This window comes from Hyperolius riggenbachi, chromosome 10 (assembly GCF_040937935.1).
Source record: "Hyperolius riggenbachi isolate aHypRig1 chromosome 10, aHypRig1.pri, whole genome shotgun sequence".
NCBI lineage: Eukaryota > Metazoa > Chordata > Amphibia > Anura > Hyperoliidae > Hyperolius > Hyperolius riggenbachi.
Genome location: NC_090655.1, coordinates 132,854,426 through 132,877,881, shown reverse-complemented (window position 1 = coordinate 132,877,881; position 23,456 = coordinate 132,854,426). Strand labels below are relative to the sequence as shown.

General features: G+C 41.5%; 1 protein-coding gene across 1 annotated transcript in view; it reads right to left on the bottom strand.

The window, feature by feature from the left end:
- LOC137536731 (collagen alpha-1(XIII) chain-like) overlaps positions 1-23,456 on the bottom strand; it is a 269,977-nt gene that overhangs the window by 186,377 nt on the left and 60,144 nt on the right. The window contains exons 7-8 of the mRNA XM_068258952.1: positions 20,932-20,958; positions 17,094-17,129 (exon numbers count right to left, since the gene is read on the bottom strand). Of these exons, the coding sequence (XP_068115053.1) occupies positions 17,094-17,129; positions 20,932-20,958 (63 nt within the window). The remainder of the gene's footprint in view (positions 1-17,093; positions 17,130-20,931; positions 20,959-23,456) is intronic.

The following is a 23,456-nucleotide window of genomic DNA, read 5'->3' as shown; positions in this document are numbered from 1 at the left end:
ACATGGAACGTTTTAAAGGCTTCAACATTTTAGCATTTACACAATTCAGTGCAAATTATATGCTATTTGAAGCTTGTATTAGCTCAATCAAAAATTACCTGCTTCTGTTCAGCAGCTATAAAAATATACATTTCACTGTTTGATTTAAAAGCGGGATATGGGAATACTTATTATAGATAATTGGTTGATTTAACCTTCCTTCGCTCTGCAGACATAACAACCTTGCCCTCCCTCTCCAGACTGCATATGTTGGGCTGTCTCCAAGATGCCAATCAAGAAGGCAGGGGATCTGCAGGGTACAATGGAAACAATTCACTCCGGCCTCCGGTAAGTTGTAGTGTTTCGGATACCCTTTCTTCTTCGAATTTAACGTCAGAATATATACGCCACTCACATTTTTGTAAATATTTTATTACACCTCTTCATGGAACAACACTGAAGATAGAACAGTTTGATACAATGTAAAGTAGTCAGTGTACAGCTTTTGTAACAATTATTGTGTAACAATTATTACAATCAATTATAAGTACCATCAAAATAACTCAACACACAGACAGAAATGTCCAAACCACTGACAACAAAAGTGAATACACCCATTCTGTTAAGGTAGCCATACATCTGGCGATGTATGGGCAGATTTGACCAAGAGACAAATCTCTCTCTCTTATCGAATCTGATAAGAGAGAAATCTGTCAGCTGCCCATACACCACAGGCTGATTCCCAATCAATTTCATGCTGAAATCGATCCGGAATCGGCCCTCCCCGCTGTGCCTCCCTAACGTCAGTGTCCCCTGTGCCAATGTAAATGTATAGATTACTTCTCCGCGCCCTCTGCTTGTCCCCCGCAGGCTTCTAGCACTCCTTTGTTGCATACACGTGCGCCCCACGTGGTCTCCTAGTAAGGGTGTGCGTGTGTGACATCATACGCATGCCCTTACTAGGAAACCATGTGGAGCATGCAATGTATGCGGAAGAGCATAATGTGCCCGGAGCAGTGGGGGACAAGCGGAGGCCATAAAGAGGTAATGTATACATTTACTGTCTGGCACGCGGGACACTGACATTAGGGGGGCACAGCAGCGTTGCGGCAGATGGTTCCATCAATCATCAGGAAATTGACCGACATTCCCGCCACGCACCCAATCGACCAACTTCAGCCCAACATCTTGCAGCATGTGCTATCGACAATGCAACCAATTTTCATCCCGAAATTGGTCATTTTATCGATCGGGCATGCACTTGGAGGCACCGATTTTCATCCAGTTCGATTATAATAATTAAATTGGATGGTCGATCGGCCGCCAAGTCGCCTGATGTATGGCCATCTTTATGCAGGGAACACACTAGCTGTGATTGTGTGCATTTAGCCATGGACAGCAAAATGCGCAGGATTCTACCCTCGCTTACCGATATTTATAAAGTTACAGTACTAGTCTATTCCTATATTTGCTGTCTATCTTATACCTGCTTCCTTATGGGAATAAATTCCAAATTGATAAAGCAGTGGTGAGTCTTAGTGGCTGAAGTGCACTGCATAAGTATTGCCATGTAGATGATGACACCAGAGACAGCTGTAATTCCTATAAGTTTACAAATTAGCTACTTAGCATTTCTGATCAACAGCCAAATCCCTTAACCTCTTAACTGACTATTATTATTTATTTATATGACTATATTATATTGCTATATTTATGTACAGATGCAAAGACAGCTGTATAGTTTAGTTGACGGCGCGTTCTGTTGCTGACAGGGGGGGAAAGGCGAGGGGAAAATGGAGCGGCATGTGTGTGACATCACGCAGTGGGTGGGGCAGCAGTATGTACAATGCTATCAGCTGACACTCAGCCAAGTTGATCCGCCTGGCGAATCGCCTGTGGGGCGGAGGTCGGTTGCTACTGTACATACAATTATCGTATGAGGTGGTCATTATTGGCTGCCTCAGCAGATTTCAATCAAGCATGTGTACGGGACATTATAAGTATGTGTATTTTAATTGTTAACATTTGTTTGTGATAATGTTCATTTAAGGTGTGATCTGTGTCTTTTAAATAATCAGTGCAATGAGGGTCACAATTCATTACATCCAAGCATATTAAAAACCGCAGAACACTCATTTACCTGCATTTTGATGAGGTATTTGTGGTTTTATGTTTATGTCGATACATATTATAACACGAGCTTTGCAATGTAATTTTCAAAACACTAAAGAAAACAGCTGCGTTGCAGTATTTCTACGTTTTGGACAAGGTGACTATGCTGGCCACAAAGACAGTAGGAGTAGCCAAAGCCTCATATTGTTGCCATGGAGGAGTTCCTTTATTAGAGTCTTCCAGTGCCAAACCTTCCACCACTAACTCACGGGGTCATGATACTGACCAGTAACTGCTCACTAACACTGGCTTAGATGAAGTCCTTTTAAATGCTAAACAGGACTGCTAACAGAGCATTTACTTTAAATATACTCTACTTCACTAATTCTAAACTCACTGGTTAAATAAACCTATCATAATTACTTGACTAAACTGACTGAAAATAATTTTTTAGGGCTTGGTTTGTAATTCATTTTCTTTTGTTTTGTCTAACGTTACATCCCACATCCGGACAATGAAGGACCCTAATTTACTAAGGTTGTCTTTGCCATCTAATAATAGACTCTCCAGTGTTACTAAATCAGAGCCAATGTGACATGTACAAACATAATAAAAAAGGAAAAGTTTATTCCTGTAATTTATATTACTGGAACGTTTATTCCCATTGCTTACATGTTCTGCAGTTTGAAATAGAATGGTTACCTCCTGTTTTGAGGGGTCAGCTCAGGCATGACAATGGGGACAATTAATAAACATAACTACCAGACAATAATTGCTGGGGATGGTGTAAATGGAATGTTTGGAAAACACAAAGTCTGGCCAAACATGGGTGTAATACATCCCGGTGTTGTCATTTTTGATCTATCTATTTTGCTGAGGAAGTAGAAGAAGTCACAAGCTGTTCTTTGTTTTACCTTTACAAGGGGCAGGTCATGCTTCAAGACACTAACATTTTCCCTTTCCCTTTGGCTATCAATCTTAGTGATCTCAGTGCACAAGTTACATGTCTGTATAACTGTACCAACATTGCTGCTGTAGTTGGCAAAACAATGAAAGAAGTGCTTCCAGGTGTGCAAACCATGGTGGGAATAGAGAGAACAAGCTTGAGCTTTCCAGCGACAACGTGGCCAGGAGGACGATGCTTTTAAGGCATGGATTGTTATGGCTCAGTATTCCTGAATCGCATATTTGTATGCGAGGTTCACCCACAGAGGAAAAAGACATCAAACAGTATAGATAACTAACTATAATGCAGGGGAACATTCCACATGGAACATAACAGGTCCATCTTAAAGAGTAACTGTCAGGCTGCAAAAGCTAATTTAAACCTCTATTCTCCTGTGTTAAACAGTTTAGAAGGAAGCCAAAAAGGCAATACTGAAGTTAAAAATCTCTCTTACTATGATGTGTGCTGAACAGCAAGGCTCTTTATACCCAAGCTCCTAAGGAGGACGCAGGTCGAATAACAGATACTGCAAAGCATTCTGGTGCTGCCTCTTCTTCCCACTGCAGTACCTTGGGTCAACCCCCTTCATTTCCATATCACGGCTAGGCTGCTTTCTCAGTGAAACGTTAAAGGCTCATGTTACAGCAGCTTCTAACAGCAGCCAGCACTGAAAAATCACAGGGCATATGTTCTGTCAGTGTATACTGCATGAGTCCGCTATTGTTCCTAGCCACATGGCCAATTAATATTCACTGCACAGCAGGGCCGGCCCTAGACTTTTTGCCGCCTGAGGCAAATTTTGAAAAAATGATTGCTGCCGCCCCCCCCCCCCCGCCGCTGAGTTGGAGGGGTAGCGGGCAGGACGGGGGTATTGGGCCTAGCGGCGGGGAGGGGGGTCGGTCCCCCCCCCTCCCTCGCCTGGGTCCCCCGATCTGCGCTCCCCTCCAGCCTTAAATAGATCAGAAGCGGCCGCTACTTGTAAGAGGCCCGGGAGGGGGGGACTCAACTCTTCCTCGCTCGATCCAGCGTGCGCTCCACTGACATCACTTCCTGCAACGCCACGGCCGTCCACTTACAATACAGTGGGCGGCGTTGCAGGAAGTGACGTCAGTGGAGCGCACGCTGGATCGAGCGAGGAAGAGGTGAGTCCTCCCCGCCCGTGCCTCTTATAAGTAGCGGCTGCTTCTGATCTATTTAAGGCTGGAGGGGAGCGCAGATCGGGGGACCCAGGCGAGGGAGGGGTGGGTCCGACCCCCCTCCCCGCCGCTGGGCCCAATACCCCCGTCCTGCCCGCTACCCCTCCAGCTCGGCGGCCGGCTCCCCGCACCCACCGACGGGCGGATGCCGCCCCTAGAAATGTGCCGCCTGAGGCAAAAGTTTCACCCCGCCTCATGAGCGGGCCGGCCCTGCTGCACAGTAGTGTTGTCCTTTACGATCTTTTTTGTGAGTGGAATCATCAGGAAGCAGGGAGGATATGACATCACAATTAGCTTCATAGGAGACAGACAAACATGGAACCTGCCATGAGCTGTCAGGAGCATTCTCTGCAAATACTATATAAAAATTCTGTGAAATCCAAACGTGGACAGAGAAATGCATATGTAATGTAAGTACAGCCAGTATTTAGCTACTGATATATGTGTTTTTTTTTTCTCTGAGACCCTATACCTAACAGCTCCTCTTTAAACTAAATATCTTGCGCACACCGGCTGATATCAACAACTCCCATGAAAATCAAACTAAACTGACAGGCCGGTGGGTTGCCCTTACACACCCTGAATAACCTTAGATAATGAGGGAAAATCGTGATTTATGATGACAAGATAATGTTATATTATTTCTTTCAGTGGCATAACTACAATTTATGGGGCCCTCAGCAAAACTTTGATGGCGCCCCTCAATGTTCACTACCCTTCCCTTTCCTCCCCTTGGTGACCTTCGCAGCCTTGGGGTTCATTTCACAAGAGTCATAAAACAAGTAAGGCCATCATGATCTTCACACCCATAACTAGTGTAGCCATAAAAACACCTGATCTGAGGAACTAGTAAAAAAGGGCGCACAGGGATAGTGGACAAAAAGGGCGCCGCCATAGACTGCAATGCAAAATATCGGCTATTCGGCGCCCGACAGGAAAAAAGGGCGCACGAGAAATAGCGGTTACAGGGATCGTGTTAACCAAGGTTTTCGTTTACAGGATAAAGTTTATAACAAATATCGTTTACAAGTTCGTTTAGACTTTGTATTATACTTATTTTTTCGTTTGTAAATTTCGCTTATATGGGTTTTAACTAGTTTTTTCGTTTTAAAAATGCGCTTATAAAACTATAACAACTAAAATTTCGTTTACACTTCTTTTATCATTTAAAATTCGTTTTCATATGTATAATGCTTAAATAACGTTTCTAAAGCTGATTGCATTAGAAATACATCGCTTATGGTATTAACTTTGTTTTTACACTTCTAATGCGTTGATTATAGTTACTAAAATATCGCTTTAAATATTACTGTTATTTTAAGATTTCTATGTGATTTTAAGGCTAGTTATTCTATTACAAATGACTGTTATTTTAAGATTTCTACGTGATTTTAAGGCTAGTTATTCTATTACAAATATATAAATTATTTTATTCATGTTATTTGGAGTGAAGTATTTTAAGGATTAAATATATTATTGTTTATATGTGTTTAGCGTGTTTTGTGCAGTGGGGATCTTTAGGTTTAGGCATTACTAGGGGGTCTAGGGGTTAGGGATAGGTACAGGGAGGGTTAGGACCAGGGTGGTGGTTAGTTTTAGGCACCACCAGGGGGGTCTTAGGTTTAGGCACCAACAGGGGGGTCTTAGGTTTAGGCACCACCAGGGGAGTCTTAGGTTTAGGCACCAACAGGGGGGTCTTAGGTTTAGGCACCACCAGGGGGGTCTTAGGTTTAGGCACCAACAGGGGGGTCTTAGGTTTAGGCACCACCAGGGGAGTCTTAGGTTTAGGCACCAACAGGGGGGTCTTAGGTTTAGGCACCACCAGGGGAGTCTTAGGTTTAGGCACCACCAGGGGGGTCTAGGGGTTAGGGATAGGTACAGGGAGGGTTAGGTATACATACAGTGCAATATACACCACCAGGGGGGTGGTTAGTTTTAGGCACCACCAGGGGAGTCTTAGGTTTAGGCACCACCAGGGGGGGTCTTAGGTTTAGGCACCAGAAGGGGAGTCTTAGGTTTAGGCACCAACAGGGGGGTCTTAGGTTTAGGCACCACCAGGGGAGTCTTAGGTTTAGGCACCAACAGGGGGGTCTTAGGTTTAGGCACCACCAGGGGGGTCTTAGGTTTAGGCACCAACAGGGAGGTCTTAGGTTTAGGCACCACCAGGGGAGTCTTAGGTTTAGGCACCAACAGGGGGTCTTAGATTTAGGCACCACCAGGGGAGTCTTAGGTTTAGGCACCACCAGGGGGGTCTAGGGGTTAGGGATAGGTACAGGGAGGGCTCTGTATGAGAGTAAGGTTAGGTATAGTTATAGTACAATATATGTAATATATACAATTTATTACATTATGTGTATTTACACAAAGGGGGGTCTAGGTGTGAGGGATAGGGATAAGGAGAGATATCTGTGACCCTAAAGTTAGGTATAATTGTAGTAAAATACCTGTAAAACCTACCATTCTAGTACTATGCTTAATACAAGTGTAAATATCGTTTTTGCTATAGACGCTATTTGACGTTTCATTTCAGAATTCGTTTACTGTTATAGACGGTATTTTGCCATTTCATTTCCGTTTATTTAACGTATTTAGCACTAAATTATCGTTTATAACCTCTTAAATGAAAAATACGGTTTTGCATTCAAACTTATAATTTCGGCTACACCCCGCGCCCTTTTTTCCAGGCGCCCTTTTTTGATATACGCCTGATCTGAAGTATAGTCCCCTGTATCAAAGGATAAGAAGGTTAGTAGTTGGGGCCCCCCACAATCACAGGGGCTGCTCCCCTGTATTTATGCCCCTGATATCTTTTATAAATGCTACAAGCTCTCTAGATCAGTGTAGTCAGTTTTGTCTTTTTAAAGTACAGAGGTTAAGAGTTTTTTTTTTAATTTTGACAAAGCAATGCTTGGGTAGTTCTGCTACAGGTGACCCCATTTCCCAAAAACACAGATCCCTTGCTGATCAGAATCTGGTCAGAGAGGGATCTATTCTTTTTTCAAACTGCACATAGATATATATTTATCACAACCTTGCTCTTTTCCCTCCTCGGGTAACACACCTGTTGTGGCTCCTGTTGATATCTCTCATTTTGTATCCTCATGGGTAATGAATGAAACGGGGAAGAGAAGGTAAATAGAAAGTGATAGGAGGGCATATCACAGCAAGCCTGTAACTTCCTGTCTGATAATTTGACTTTACTTGAGTGATTACTGGAACCAGGGGGAACAAGGAGAGGAACGGACAGTGCTCAAAAGTATGTGGATCCAGAATGAACATGCCTCTGTGCTTACCTAAGGTAGCTTTGACTTGGATCAGGTGTGCTTTAAACTTCTATTTTTAGCTTTTACACACAAATAAGACAGTGGCAAGACATTGGGGATTCCAAGAAAGCTACATTTAGAAGTAGGACTACAGATACACTTGTGTATCTCCTCAATTTATATTCAGTTCAGGTTTGCTTTAAGCAGAAGAAGTCGGAAGGATATTTTTTATAAATTTAGATTTAGAGGTAGTACATGTACATTTTCTTTTAGACTTTTTGCTTTAAACATATTGGCCCTAATCCAATTCACCTTTTCTCCTAAGTTATCTCCAAAGAGATCATTTTTCATCTCCTGTATAAAATAACATTTCAGCATTCTGCAACTGAAAAAATACCAAAAAGTAGGTGAAAAAAGTACTTTCAAAATTATTCTGAGTATTTTCTTGTTTGCTAGTGGCTTAAAATGTATTTTATTAGTAAGATGAGAAAATATTACCTAGGAGAAAACTAAAAAGAAAAAGTGAATTGGATCAGGCCAATTGATGCCCAAGCTTTTTCCTCTCCCATTAGGTGGCGCCCATGGTTGTGTGTCTAGTCAATATGGTTTTGCACGACTCCAAATTCATTAATGCATAAAACAAATCTCATATAAAAAAAAAAATCTTTTCTGTGCAGCTGAAAATCAGACTGTTTTTTTTAAGTTTAATTTTTACTTTAGCAACTAATGGTTTCCAAATTCTACACAAAATTGGTTGTGAGGGTGGATGTCCTTATAAAACACCTTAGCAGAACTTGTAAATTCTGCTGTTTCTCTAATACAGAGCCTGCTGTGTGTTAATGGCTTTGTTTGAAGCCGGATGGACAAGCTTGCAGAGGTGTCTAGGAATACAATGATTTCATTCACAGCTGTTGCCTGAACCTGGGTAACAAATGCTCACACTTCTCGTAAATGGCAAAAATAAAGGACATTTGAATTGTTAATACAGAATTTAAAGTGCACAGTATGGCAAAGAAATTACAGCACACTAAATATGTATTTTTGTAATGGGATTTTTATGCGTTATTAGCTGGTTCATTATAGGGCAATAGCTAGAGAAGTCTGACAGCTATGGTTATGTTTTGTGAGCCCGGAACCGTGACTTCATCATGGCAGCAGGACTTCTGTTTCAATATAAAAGGACATTTACTGTAATATATAGCAGAGCCACAGCGTGGAACTACAGAACTCTAATTACAGGCCATTAACATTAAATCATTGTGTCTTTACGTGTAATGGGGTCATATAGATTACATAAATAGTGCATTCATAAAAGTGATGTATGCTAAATCAATGCCTCTCTGCAACATGGATGTCCTTTATAATGAGAGCATTACGCTACTGATGAGTCTGGAAGTTGAGCGGAGTCACTGCACAAGGAAACTCAGTTTAAAACGCTTTACAGAATGGGAGGTGGTGAGCATGATCAGCCAGTGAGATGCCGTGGTTGGTGAACTCTGGGCATCCCTAGGAGATGCCTATCTGCTGACCATGAATAAGTGAGAAGAAATTTTAAAGTTGAGTGTTATTTTAGCGATGAAAGTGAATCATTAGGATCTTATGCTATAGTTATGCTATGGTTCACGTTTGCTCTTGAGTTACTACTGAATAATCCTGAGAAGGGAGGGATAGAGGCAAAGCATAAGTTACATTGGGCTTGATTCACTAAGACAAATAGCACGCCTTATCAAAGTTAATGCCTTATCAAAGTTAATACGCCTTATCAGAGTAGCATAGTTATGCCTGCTAATTGGCAATGACGAGAGCTCCACTCGTCCTGCCCTGAGCCCCTGCGGGTTCGTAGCACTCGCTATGCTACTCTGATAAGGCGTGTTAACTTTGATAAGGTGTATTAAATTTGATAAGGCATGCTATTTGTCTTAGTGAATCAAGCTCATTGAGAGCATTTCTAGAACAATTGTATCTGGAGTGACATTTAATCTGTAGGTTGTAGGTGAAAGCAGTTGTAAGGAAATCCTGAGAGCGCTGGAGTATTTGACAAATAAGGTTAAGGTTCAAAAAGATTACAGGAGCCAAAAAAACGAACTCCAGACCGAAGCACAGTGCTCAGCTGGCATTGGACAGCTGAGTGAGTGCAGTAGTGGCCGAATGGCCATAGTGATGGGAACGCATGGCAATGGGACATTAAAATCTACGCCCTGGCAGGAATAAGAGGCTCCAAGCACGGTGTAGATTTCAGTTTCCTGCCTCCAAGACAGGTTGAAGTGGCAACCATGCTTTATATACTGTAAACACAGCTATCATCACTTATCAATAATATGCCTTGATTCACTAAAGGGTGCTAAGTGTTAGCACGCCAGTGAAAAGGCACTTTGCATGTGCTAACATGCTTTGCACGTGCTAACTAGGGTGCTAAGTAGTTAGCACATGCAAACTACTTAGCACCATGGTTAGCACATGCAAACTACTTAGCACCGTAGTTAGCACGCGCAAACTACTTGGCACCCTAGTTAGCACGTGCAAACTACTTAGCACCCTAGTTAGCACGATGCTAAGTAGTTTGCATGTGCTAACAACGGTGCTAAGTAGTTAGCATGTACTAACTATGGTGCTAAGTAGTTTGCATGTGCTAACTATGGTGCTAAGTTTGCATGTGCTAACTACAGTGCTAAGTTTGCATGTGCTAACTACGGTGCTAAGTAGTTTTCATGTGCTAACTACTTAGCACCCTAGTTAGCACGTGCAAAGCTTTTAGGCATGCTAACTATGTTAGCACCTTTTGTGAATCAAGCCCATAATTATCAGCACAACTCAATGCCAAGCAGCTGCAGCTAAAACAAATACAATTTTGGGATACATTAAAAGGGAAATAAAAAACCCGGGAAGCTAGCATAATACTGCCCGTTTAACTCTCTGCATCTGGAATATGGAATTCAGTTCTTGGCACCACATTATAGGAGAGAAATTGCAGTTTTAGAGTAGGTGCAGAGACAAAAACATTGATTAGAGGCAAAGAAGGTTTCGCTTACCAGGAAAAGTTAAATAGGGCTTATTTAGTCTGAAGAAAATACACCTTAGAGGTCTAATTAACATGTATAAATACTTCTGAGGGCAATATAAAAGCTTGGTAGATGAGCTATTTGTCCCTAGAGTTGTACAAAGGAAATTTATTTAGGTAAGGGTTCCTTACAGTAAGGGTGATTCAAATGTGGAATGTATTACCACAAGAAGTAGTTATAGTAAATTCTATGTTTGCGTTTAGGGGGGCTTAGATGCTTTCCTTGCGTTGAAAGACACCAATGGCTATAATTACTAGGTACTTCTCAGTGGTGTTGATCCAGGGATTTTATCTGATTGTCATCGGGAAGTCGGGAAGGATTTTGTTTCCCTTTTGGCGCTAATTGGACCATGCTTTATAAGGGTTTTTTGCCTTCCTCTGGAACAACAGGGATATGTGAGGATGCAGGCTAGTGTTATATTTTCTGTTTGAACTAGATAGGCGTATGTATTTTTTCCTATCCAAATAACTATGTAACTGGTTATCATGAGAAACAGGTGAACTAGTAAAAACTTACTTTTATAACTATGGCATTTATTTTATCTCCAGAAAAGTGCCCTTATTTCTAATCACCACTGTTATAAATAAGCCCCACGAAGATGACATTCTCTGTACTTATCGTATTTTCCACTGTTTCCAAAGTACACAAACACATCCAAACCTAGTAGTGCCAGGGAACTCTCTCTACATGAGTAATTCACAGTCTTTTCAGACAAACAATCACTGTTAATGCAATGCTCCAAAGAAGACTGACAATCCAGAAAATCTGGGCACTCACAGCCCTTGCCAACTGCGTTGAATTGTGGAGGGATAAAAAGTTGCAAGGCCTCCAGGGAGCTGGAATACAACTGCTTCACAAAGCAAGCCATCATTTGTCAAGGCTTAAAGGAGAACTCCATAAAATGCCATCTGATTGTTCATTCAAAAGGGATGAGCACCAGTTCACACTACGGCCGTTTTCCAAAATGGACAAATCTTGATGGATCTCTTCTTAAATATTGGATCCATTTTCACATGTCCATTGTATCCTGGTCTGTGTTGCAGTGATGGAATGCAAAGTCCTGACCTGCACAAGCAGTGGCGTGGTGAAGGGCAAACAATGGCAAAATTTCCCACCCAAAATACACAGAGGCTTTTTTTTAAAATGCGTGAACGCAAAAAAAATTGCTGCTTGTGGAGTGTGGGTCTAAAATTTAACTACGAACTCAAAGTGATGTGAAACACTTTGACAATGTCTGGTGAGGTGACACAACATTTTTAAAGTACACTGCAGTAACTTAATCTTCTGTTTGCACAGTGTGTGAACCTAACACTGCACTACAAAGACAATCTCATGTGACAATTTTTTTAAAAAAGTACAGTTCCGCCACTCAATCACTTTATTTTAGCACAGTGACAGGCTGTAACACTAATGCAGCCACACACTACACTATACTACAAGGGTGGTGTACCATAAGCTAGCTACACACCAAATTGCACCACACACAGCAACAAATAACTAAAGGACTACTGGGGTCCCTAGCTGGAGAACTGCAAGGAGCAGAACACCTGTGGGAGCAGCTACACAGCACTGGATCATACAGAACCGTTATTTATCTGTCCCTCAATCAACAGCACAGCTCTCCCTACACTGATTCCAGACAGATTGTTAAATGCTTAAAAACAAGAAGAGAATCGAGAGCCCAATATGGTGCAGTATTGTCAGGTAAAATGAAGAGTTCAATACAATTTTATGTATATATATATACTCACAAACACGGGTTAACCATAGGCAACCACTTTAAATGCAGGTGGGGAGCATTAGGACCTGACCCCACTCAGGTTAAGAAGTCGCTCTCTGTAGATAGTAGATGGGGATGCACCCCTCCACCCAGGGTGGACTAGAAGATCAGCAAAAACTCGGTATACAGAGGCGCCAGAGTAGAGTAAAACGTTTTTAAAACCGCTTAAAAGGAGAGGGGGATGTTAAGGTGTACTCACCTCCCTCTTACAAAAAAAGAAAACTCACTTGAGTCTCAATAAAACAGAATTGTCAAATAATTTATTCAACTCCACAAATGCAACGCGTTTCGCGGGCGTGACCCCGCTTCCTCAGGCAAAAATGGGAGCACAACTCAGTGGGTCAAGCAATAGGTTTGAGCGCCTCTGTCTCTTGCTCTGTCTATTGCTTGACCCATTGAGTTGTGCTCCCATTTTTGCCTGAGGAAGCGGGGTCACGCCCGCGAAACGCTTTGCATTTGTGGAGTTGAATAAATTATTTGACAATTCTGTTTTATTGAGACTCAAGTGAGTTTTCTTTTTTTTGTAAGAGGGAGGTGAGTCCACCTTAACATCTCCCTCTCCTTTTAAGCGGTTTTTAAAACGTTTTACTCTACCCTGGCGCCTCTGTATACCGAGTTTTTGCAGATTGTTAAATGGCTGCCAGGTTTGTTTCTTTTATTGGGGGGGGGGGGTGAAAATGCCTAATTGGTTGTCCTGTCACCCCTGATTTAAATTGTACCCAAGGCGACATGTGACATTATGAGATAAACATGTGTAAGTACAGTGCAAAACATATTAATAGCCAGGCTGTTTATCTTTTGTTATTTTGCTGCCTGAAAGAGTTAATTTTTAGGCATGGAAGTGACAGCTTCTGTCTTGTCAGCACCTTGGCGGAGAATATAGTAAACATCACTGATAAGCAAATTACTGCCATAAAAGTTTTCTTGGCAGAATACAACTTCTGAGGACAGAATAGACATAGAAAAATGTCAATAGTTCATGTATTTTAACTCTGGGACACTTAATAGGCTGCCATTCATCAGAGACAATAAAACATTGTACTTTGTAAATGTGCAAATATAAAATAAAACCATGGAATATTTAAAAAAGTCATTTTTTTATCTCATCAGTTTATTTTCAACTTGGGTTCACTTTAAGGGGATGGGTTGAAAAATGGCTCCATGTTAAAGTATAGAGGAAATGCCAACATCGCGTAAAGTTCAATGTAAATGTGAGCAGTGAACCATGAATGGCAAACATGTTCGTCCATCGCTATTCAAGAGTTATCAGCTACAGGCGTTTTAGCACTCTCTCTGTCCAGCTAAATTACACATCTATGTGAGTCACAGACAAGCCGAGAAATAGATTGTTTGCATTACAGCTTCTAGGAAATTTTTTTATACACACAATAAAATGTCTGAGCTGTGCTACTTGTTAACACAATAGAGAGTGTGAATAAGTCCATATAAACTCACCCCATTAAACACAATATTTTCAGTAGCACAAATGCTGTTTTAAGCAGGGGTGAGCATTACTCCAAGATAAACTAATATAAATTGGTGAATATATGTTTTGGCAATTGCTGGGAGCTCTCCTTTAAGATTTGGAAGAAGGCAAAATAGCTGTTGGCTGCACACCTAGAAATCTTATATTTTTTAAATAGCTGGGAAGAATGATGAGTGCCCCACTTTCTTAGCTCTTCAGAATTATCAATGACATGCATAAATACCGAAGTCCTCATTGTCAGGATATGTTACTGACAAAAGCAAGAATATTTATTGACAAAACATAATTTTACAGGCAAGCTCACAGTTACTTTTTTAATCTGTATTATGCACTGAAATGATCAATATGACATGTCACAGTATAAAAAAGAAGCTATGGTGCACCGCAGAAATCAGTCTTGATATGACCCTGCTTGACTATGCAGCACAAGGGTCATATGCATAGGCCAGGCCCCACAGCTAGTTACGTAATCCCTGCTGGGCAGGAAGTACCTCACTGGGATTCCACGCATGCGCGCTGCATCTCACCGCGCTCCCATTGTTCACACTTGCTTTGTCACCCATTGACTTGCACTGCTGCATAATCTATGAGGTAGGCAAAGATCATGTAATGTGCTGCAGACTTTGCATCAGATCAGATGCTTCTGCTGCATCACGCTGCATTACCTGTGCAAGCCTCCATTAACTTTCATTGCATTTGCTGCACCTTACGGTAAAAAGGATAACGTAATGCAGGTTTTTAATGCTAGTGTAAAAGGGTCTTAATGATGCTAAAATTACCGTGCTACCAGTGTTTACACCATCAGCATAATGCGCATTTCCCTTGTAGCACAACATGCATTTTGTAAACAACACGTGCACTACGTCTATAACACATGTTACGCTACTTGCAAAATGCAATATTCTTGAAACACACAGGGCTTGATTCTCAAAAGAGTGCTAACTGATAGCACGGCCGTTTTTGCTCAAATTTTTGCGTTTTGCGCGAGCTTTCGTGCGCAACAATAAAGTTGTCACGCACAAACAGGAATTTTCACACAAAACGATATCATTTTCACGCAAAAATTCGCCTTTGTGCGTGAAAACGTTAGCGTTTCGTGCGAAAATTCGCGAACATGCGAAGCACAATAATGTGCGTGAAAACGGCCATGCTATCAGTTAGCACTCTTTTGTGAATCAAGCCCACAGTGTCTGTGCACTGCAATTTTAATGGCATTTAATGAATCAACCTAAGATAAAATAAACATTGGTGCATAGTGTACTAGTCCTACTAATAACGTGTCTGGAGTCCCTATCTGTTTTTTTGTATTGAAGGAGTAAAAAAAACAAGCGCACTGGAGGGGTGAAAAAAAGTGCTTTTATTCATGCAAATGTAGCAGTCGAACAGCGTTGCAATTTAGCCTGCCCTCTTCTGAAAAGTAAACAGAAGCCTAAACACTTCTATCTGGCTCGGTAACACTTCCTGATAACACTTTAGTCCAGAAAAGGGTCAGTACTGCTGTTTGTTTTAAAGAGACTCTGTAACAAAATTTTCAGCCTTAGTTCTTCTATCCTATAAGTTCCTTTGCCTGTTCTTATGTGCTCTGGCTTACTGCAGCCTTTCCTAATTGCACAGTGGCTGTGTTATATCTGTTATATGATCTAATCTGTTTTCTTCTGTCAGCTCTGTCGGGCTAGGCTGGAATGTGTGGAATGTGCAGGGCTGCTTGTGATTGGATAGAAGCGATACACACCCTCTGCAGGCCCCCTGCAGGCTCTGTATGACTCACACACTCTGCTTATATGAGCCTATCACAAGCTGGTTAGTTTGTTTGTAAACACTGCCTAAAACTGTTAATTACAAGCCAGGATTGCAGCAGAGAGTGGCAGAAACAGCACAGAGGGGCCCAAAAGAACATAATGAATAGAATGGTATGCTTTTTGCTGTAACAATTTTAGAGTACAGATTCTCTTTAAAGCTGAATGAAGCAGATTTTACATCAGACTTCCATGGCTGCTGTTTAGAATTCAGCCTTTAAACTGAAAATAAAAACATGAGACTCTGTCCTATGTTACTAATGTTCAATGAACCATTAGTGCTACACATACATGTTTATGTCACAAGTTTCTTTTCAGTTCAGGTTCGGTTTAACACTTAAAAAAAAAAAGATTGCAGATACCCTAAAGGAAACTTGAATATCATGAGGTCCAGCCCCACTGAGCCAGCAGATTAGCTATTGAGAGGGGTTAGTGCTGCTGCCTTTACTACACTAAATCCACCCAAAACTTGTAGTCACTCTACCCGAAACATTTAGCGATTGCTCTATGTGCCTTAACACCAAATATTGCCAAACCCCATGGCACGGTAACTCCATTATTTTCATTCTGTGGACTCCTTAAAAGGAACCCGAGGTTAAAGGGGTATGGAGGCTGCCATACTGTATTTATTTCCTTTTAAACAATACCGGTTGCCTGGCAGCCCTGCTGATCCTGTGCCTCTAATGCTTTTAGCCATAGACCCTGAACAAGCATGCAGCCGATCAGATACTCTGACTCAGGTCTTACTGGATTAGTCATATGCTTGTTCCAGAGTATTGATTCAGACACAACTTATGCCAATAGACCAAAAGGGCTGCCCGGCAACTGGCATTGCTTTAAAGGAAATAAATATGGCAGCCACTATAGCCCTCTCACCTCGGGTTCCCTTTAAAACTTCCCATTATCCTTAGCTGTGATTGTTCCCTGGGAAAGCCTAGCTGACTAAACTGATGTCCGTTTGCAGTTCATCTGGCTACAGAATGACAATGGAAGGAGTAGTAATTACAGTAACTAACTGCACTTGTCATCCAATTACAGGAAGTGCAGATATATTGGGTTTGATTTGGCAACTTTTAAGGCCCATGTACACGCTTGAGTGATGTCACCCCGATGTTGCGCACTGGGCATCACTAGGCAAAGGCCGTACAGATGCGTAGACATGACTACACGCTCTGTTTCAATGCGGAAAGTGGAGGGCAGAGGGCCGATGAAGCAATGCAGCGGGGGCGGGGCAGGGGATCACTGGCTGAGCGTTGGTCATTGGTCGTGTTGCTGAACATACGTCGGATTATCAGCTGAGGTGGTAGTTATCGGCCGCCACAGCTGTCTTTAATCTAGCATGTGTAAGGAGCGTTACAGGAAAAGAGATAAAGAAAAGGCACAACAATATCTTAACTTAACTTTACACATATCTTGATACAGCATGCCTTTTTTACATTTAGACTTAAGTTGCACTTTAATATTTAATATTCTTACCATATCTCCTTTTTCACCTTTTTGCCCTGGGTGGCCCTACAACACCAAGAAAATAGCAATGAGCACAACTGACACAGTGAAATAAAAAGAAATTGATGCATAAAGACCTTGTGTAAAGGTTGTACAGATAGTGAAGCAGGCATTGCTATTTTGCAGAGAATCCCAGATCTGAGCATTTACACTTCATAGAACATGCTTATATCTATAGCGCAAAGAGGTGACGTTGGTTGCATCTGAAATTGGTATATATCAAAGAAAAAACAGGAATGGAACAAGGCATTCCACAATGTGGTTATTAATCTTTTCTCTCTGCGAGGAAGCTCAGAGATCACTCAGGTGATGTCAAGACAGCACTCAGATATAGTACCAGTTAACTTTGACTATAACTGTTCACAATGTAACCTCATGTCAAACAGCACCATAAGGGAAACTCAATAACTGTTGGCAAATGATTACTCACTCTATTGATTAAACATGTTATTTTTACAGCTCTTTATAATTTGTCAGCTCTTGCATAAAGTTGCCCATTTATGGTAAAATTTTTAGCGAAAGATCAGATTTCCAATCCGATTATTCAGGTGGTATTGTATAAAAACAGTGAAGCTAGTGGACCCAGACTTTGATGACTGAGATCTACGCCCTGTTTGGGTGCTGCTATCTCTGCCAGGGTGTAGATTTCAATAAATCACGCCGCTTGGTCTCACAGCTCTTGTCGTTCGGGCCGCTGCACGCACTTCTTAGCTGTACTACACAAACAAATGATTATATCATAAGTTTATTTTCACGTCAGATTCCCTTTAAAATGCATCCCACAGTGAAGTTTTGGAGTCCTCTGCTCCTTGACAACACTCCAGCTGAAAAAAAAAAACAGCTGTAGGGAATTGACATTTACAGTGTGGATTAATGTTTTGTGAAAAGTTTTCACTTGTCTAAGGTCCACTGTACAGAGCATGCTGTGAAGTGAGAATGCATTCAAATCCCTCTAGCATGGTTATAGCGATTCCCATGCATGACGCAATTTTTTGCTGCATGCCCTCCGTCTTTTTCTCTGCATGTGAATCTGATGGCTGACTATCGATCTCAATAGGCTGTGTTTTTCTGTCTAAATTCACATGCAGGAAAATGCAGCAAATTGCCCCTAATAGAAAACGAGGCATTATTATCCCCAGCATGATGTTAACGAGTTTTGGCCCATGTCTTTTAAAGGTGGTATAATTTCATGAAAAGCTTTTACTAAAGACATTATTCTACAGATGAGATGGGCTATTGTTGGCTGCTTTGGAAACAGACTGGTAGATAGCATTCAGAGAAGTCAAATCACGACTTCACATCCAAATGATCTCATTAACCACTTGATGACTCAGCCTTTACCCCCCTTAAGGACCAGCGCTGTTTTCGCTGATCTGTGCTGGGTGGGCTCTACAGCCTCCAGCACAGATCAAACACCAGGCAGAGCGACCAGATCCCCCCTATTTTTTCCCCACTAGGGAGATGATGTGCTGGGGGGTCTGATCACTCCTGCCTGTGTGGGGCTGGCGGGGGGGGCACCTCAAAGCCCCCTCCACCGCAGGATTCCCCCTCTCCCTCTCCTCCCTCCCTGCCCCGGAGATCGGAGGCTGCACAGGAACGGATCTGTCCTGTGCAGCCTCTAACAGGCTCCTGCCTGTCATGTGACAGGGATCCCCGGCCGCTGATTGGCCGGGGATCGCTGATCTGGTACAACGCTGCTACTGTTAGTAGCGTTGTACAAATGTAAACAAAGCGGATAATTTCCGCTTGTGTTTACATTTAGCCTGCGAGCCGCGATCGGCGGCCCGCAGGCTATTCACGGAGCCCCCCGCCGTGAATTGACAGGAAGCAGCCACTCGCGCGAGCGGCTGCTTCCTGAATAATTAGCCTGCAGCCGGCAACGCAGATCTGCGTCGCTGGTCCTGCAGCTGCCACTTTGCCAACGCACGTTATGAGTGCGCGGTCGGCAAGTGGTTAATCTATGACCAGATTTGTCAAGGTCAGGCCAATGAATCAAAAGGCTGAAGAGTCTGAGAGTAAGACCAAAATGTTCTTGTGCAAGTAGCCTTAAAGGGACACTTAAGCCAGGAAAAAAAAATGAGTTTTACTCACCTGGGGCTTCTACCAGCCCCCTGCAGCAGTCCTGTGCCCTCGCAGCCACTCACTCATCCTCTGGTCCCCCGCTGCCAGCTAGTCTCGTTTTTGCCGACAGGCCCGTCAGGACTGGCCATGCGTAGCTTTTTCCGCATTCCCAACTGTAATTTGCGGGCCGCAACGCGTACAAAAATACGCGTTGTTGCATATCTATGCGTGCGTAATGCGGCAACGCGTATTTTTGTAATAGCGCTAATTACAGTCGGGAATGCGGAAAAAGCTACGCATGGCCAGTCCTGATGGGCCTGTCGGCAAAAACGAAACTAGACGGCAGCGGGGGACCAGAGGATTAGTGAGTGGCTGCGAGGGCACAGGACTGCTGCAGGGGGCTGGTAGAAGCCCCAGGTGAGTAAAACTCATTTTTTTTTTCTGGCTTAAGGTTCACTTTAAGGGGCCAATACACTGGTTGATTTCAGCCATCGATCAATTGCTCGATTCTATGGAACCAATTGATCAGAAATCGATTCTATCAAATCTATCGATCGATCGATTTGTGGCTGAATTCGATTGATTTCAACCAATTTGATCTATGTGACAGGATGGAAAATGTAGGTCGATCTGCTGCTGCCATGTCCCATAGAGTTGCATTGGATCTAATGGTCCAATAATGCATTTAGATCGATTACCAATAGATTTCCAATAGATTGAATTCTGAAATCGATTGAAAATCTGTTCCTAGTGTGTGGCACACTGTTATAATTGAAGCTTTTATGACAATTTCCAGCGGATGTCTTTGTTCTCCAGATGAATAAGCGTTTGAGCAAAAAGTAACTTTTACACATCAGACAGATTCCTGACAGACTCGAACTGACATGCATCTGACAGAAATCTATATGATGGTCGAATTTGCTGCAAATCTATTAGTCTATGGCTACCTTAAAAACAACAGGGTTCTCTGTAAGGCAATATCAGCACAGTCTCACTCTTATCAGCCACACCGATCTTCGAACCAGATCGCGGAATAAGGTTTTACACATCTCAAGGTCACCAACAGCATTACCCTCAATAAACATTTTGTTTATTTTAGCCTGGCTCAGTTCTACTGAGCACAGTTGGTAGTGCGTGACATCGCTCTGACCTTGTCTCTTGAGTGAGTTATATGGCTACTTATGCTGTGACAAATTATTGCTGAAAGCTGCAGAAAGGTGTAAAATGGTTTAGCAATATAGGAAGATTTAGTGCAGGATCAGTCATGCACCAAACTAATAGTCCACTCACTTTCTTTAAAATGTTACATTCTTGCATCCATGTGCCACTGTTTCATGCAGAGAGTTAAAATGTTTTAAGCAATAAAATTATACATACAGTATATTGCTAAGATATACAACATGATCAGCCCAAAAGCAGCCATGCAGGTATGACCTCTGGATGATGATGATGGTTAGACATTTCCTCAACAAACCAACCTTAAAAACCTAAGAAGCCACAGATATGGTGCTAATTCTGGAGAGGAATGTCATACTTACTCAGTGACCCCACACTAGAAGTGACATTTTTTGGATACTTAATACAAGCACCAGTGACCCTGAAGATATATGTTTCCGTCATAAAGGTATGTTAGAAAGGTGAGAATTTTTGGGACCAGTCATTCCCACAATCTGAGGCTGTTGCTGTCACAAATGACTTATTTCATACCCTACAGACTGGAAGACTGGCTAAGTAGTTAGACACTTACTGGCTTGCCGTCTAATCCTATTGGGCCCTGAAATACAAATAAAAAGTACTTAAGAAAGGTTATAGATGTCACCTTTAAACACCATACACATGGTGGAAGGAATGAGTTGAATACCCAGAAGATGTCACAAATGCAACTATGACGTAAAAAAAAGCACACACATTAGGAAGCGTTATTTAATAACCTTCTCCTTCTTCAGCAAAATATTGACCCCTATAGCTGCGGGTACAGAACAGTGGCCTTTATTCAATTCACTTTTTTTCCTACGTTTTCTCATAGGAGATCATTTTTCCTGTTCTGTTTAAAATAACTTTTCAGTATTCTTCAAATGAAGAATTACTAAAGAGTAGGTTAAAAAGTACTGTAAAATTTATTCTGAGTATGTCCTTTCTTACTGGTGGTTTAAAAGGCATTTTATTAACAAGATGTAAAAATATAGAGTAGGAGAAAACTTACGAGAAAAAGTATATAGAATAAGGGCTCTCATATCCTTTGGTGGCTAAATTTCACTTTGTATTGGAATTTCATAACAATAACCAAAAAATAGTGGCTGTAACCTGCTGCATTTTGCGGTCTACCTGGCCTTGTTAAAGTGGGACTCCAGATATTGCATACACATTGGAGAGCTGTTAAAGATTTCAAAAAATGTCTTAGCTTACAAAAAATATTCTACATGCAGCATTTCTTCTTAAAGAGGACCACTGGTGTAAAATAGAAAGCCCAATGTAAGTAAAGTTCTCTATTTCTGCTGTGGGTGATAGGGTTGATCACACATCCACTCACCCGTAATAAGTTAATGTCATAAACTCTGCCCCACTCCTCGGCAAAGACACCATGGCGTTTTTTTTTCAAAAGTCTTTGGAAGTTGTGGCCATCCCCCCCTGTATTCCCTTGGCCCATTCCCAGATCGGCAGCAACTGCCTATGTGGTGGCTGGCAAGCAGGGAGTGTGCCATGGCAACGCAGGTGGGGCTCACCACAGAGCTTCAGATAACTTCAGAAAAACGCCCACAGCTGTTTTGTAAATGGAGGGCAGAGTTTCTGAAATAAATAAATTATAGGCGAGCAGGTGAGTAATTAACGCTACCACCTGCCAGTCCATGCAGCATTAATAGAGATCCATTTTTACAGCAATGGACTTCTTTAAGAGTTGACTGTTTTTGCGTGAATGTACTGAAGCACTTGACAGGTGATTGAACATTGAAGACAGGTGATTGTCTTCATCTGTGCAAGGTATGGATTATGGGTAAGATTTGGGAAGTAGGAGCTTTATAGATTACCTAGTACAGTTATGTGCACCATGACCAAGATGATTTTGTAAAGGCCTTAGGCTTGAGACCCACTAGCAGCGCTTTTTAAAGTGCTTGTGATTTGAAAAGCTCTGGCTAAAGTAATGCTATGTGTGTGATTCCACTTGAGGGATATGATTTTTTTTTAAAAAATCACCCATAGCATACATTAGCAAGAGCTTTTCAAATCATAAGCACTTAAAGATGTGCTGCAAGTGGGTGCCAGGTCTCATAGAAACCTAAAAGCACTCTTACTAAAAAAGCTATGCTAAATATAAATTTTCCTTTCTAAAACAGACAGTATTTCTAATTATTCTGCTTCATGTGAGCAAGAAGTAAATCATATGATACTCATGCTCAGTAAGTGAATATGCAATCACATCCCTGGAAAGCCAAACACACATCGAGAGCTGCTTGTTTACAGTGCGCCTATAGTCTATTAACTTTACAGAGCCATACTAATCCAACTTACAGACAGCTGTTTCTCTATAAATTGACCTTCATCAAAGCAAGCTATGGATTACTATGGCTCTATGAATAGAACTATAATCTAAATAAAATATATGTTTATACCTAACACATATACTGAGTAGGAAATATATATATTTTTTTAATTTCTTACAGGTTTCCAAAATAAATGTTGCAGAATCTACAGTATGTAACTGAATTTATGTTGGTAGTGTTGTTCCTATAAGAAGTGTAGTTTATTTATATCATTGAAACAACTGGTAGCTGAAAGAATTTCTAGTCCTCAATGTCTTGTTTTGGATCAACATTTTCCTGAATTAATTATTTCCTCTTGGGTATTTTGCAAGATACATTGTCCATATTAAGTAATATTAACTCAGGTGCTACGTTAAAAAGTAACACTTCTTCTCATTTTATCTTTTAATTATATGCTGTGGCATGTGTATACAGTACTGGGATTGCTAATGGAAAGGGTATGCCTAGAAAAAAACATAACATCTATTTTTATACTAGAAAGCGAACATTCTTCCTCCATTTCTATTCCAATTTTTAGACTTTAGTCCTAATTTGCTCAACAGGAGAAAGTTATAAATAAATAGTGATGCTTTTATTTTTGACTTACAAAATATTCAGTAGGATCATGCAACACTGCAGCTTAATCACATTTAAGTAAAACAGACATCACAATCACGTACAATAAAATAAATCAAAAAGAAGAACTATGATTAATGATCTGTCAACACTACAGAGTTGTAAGCATTACACACCA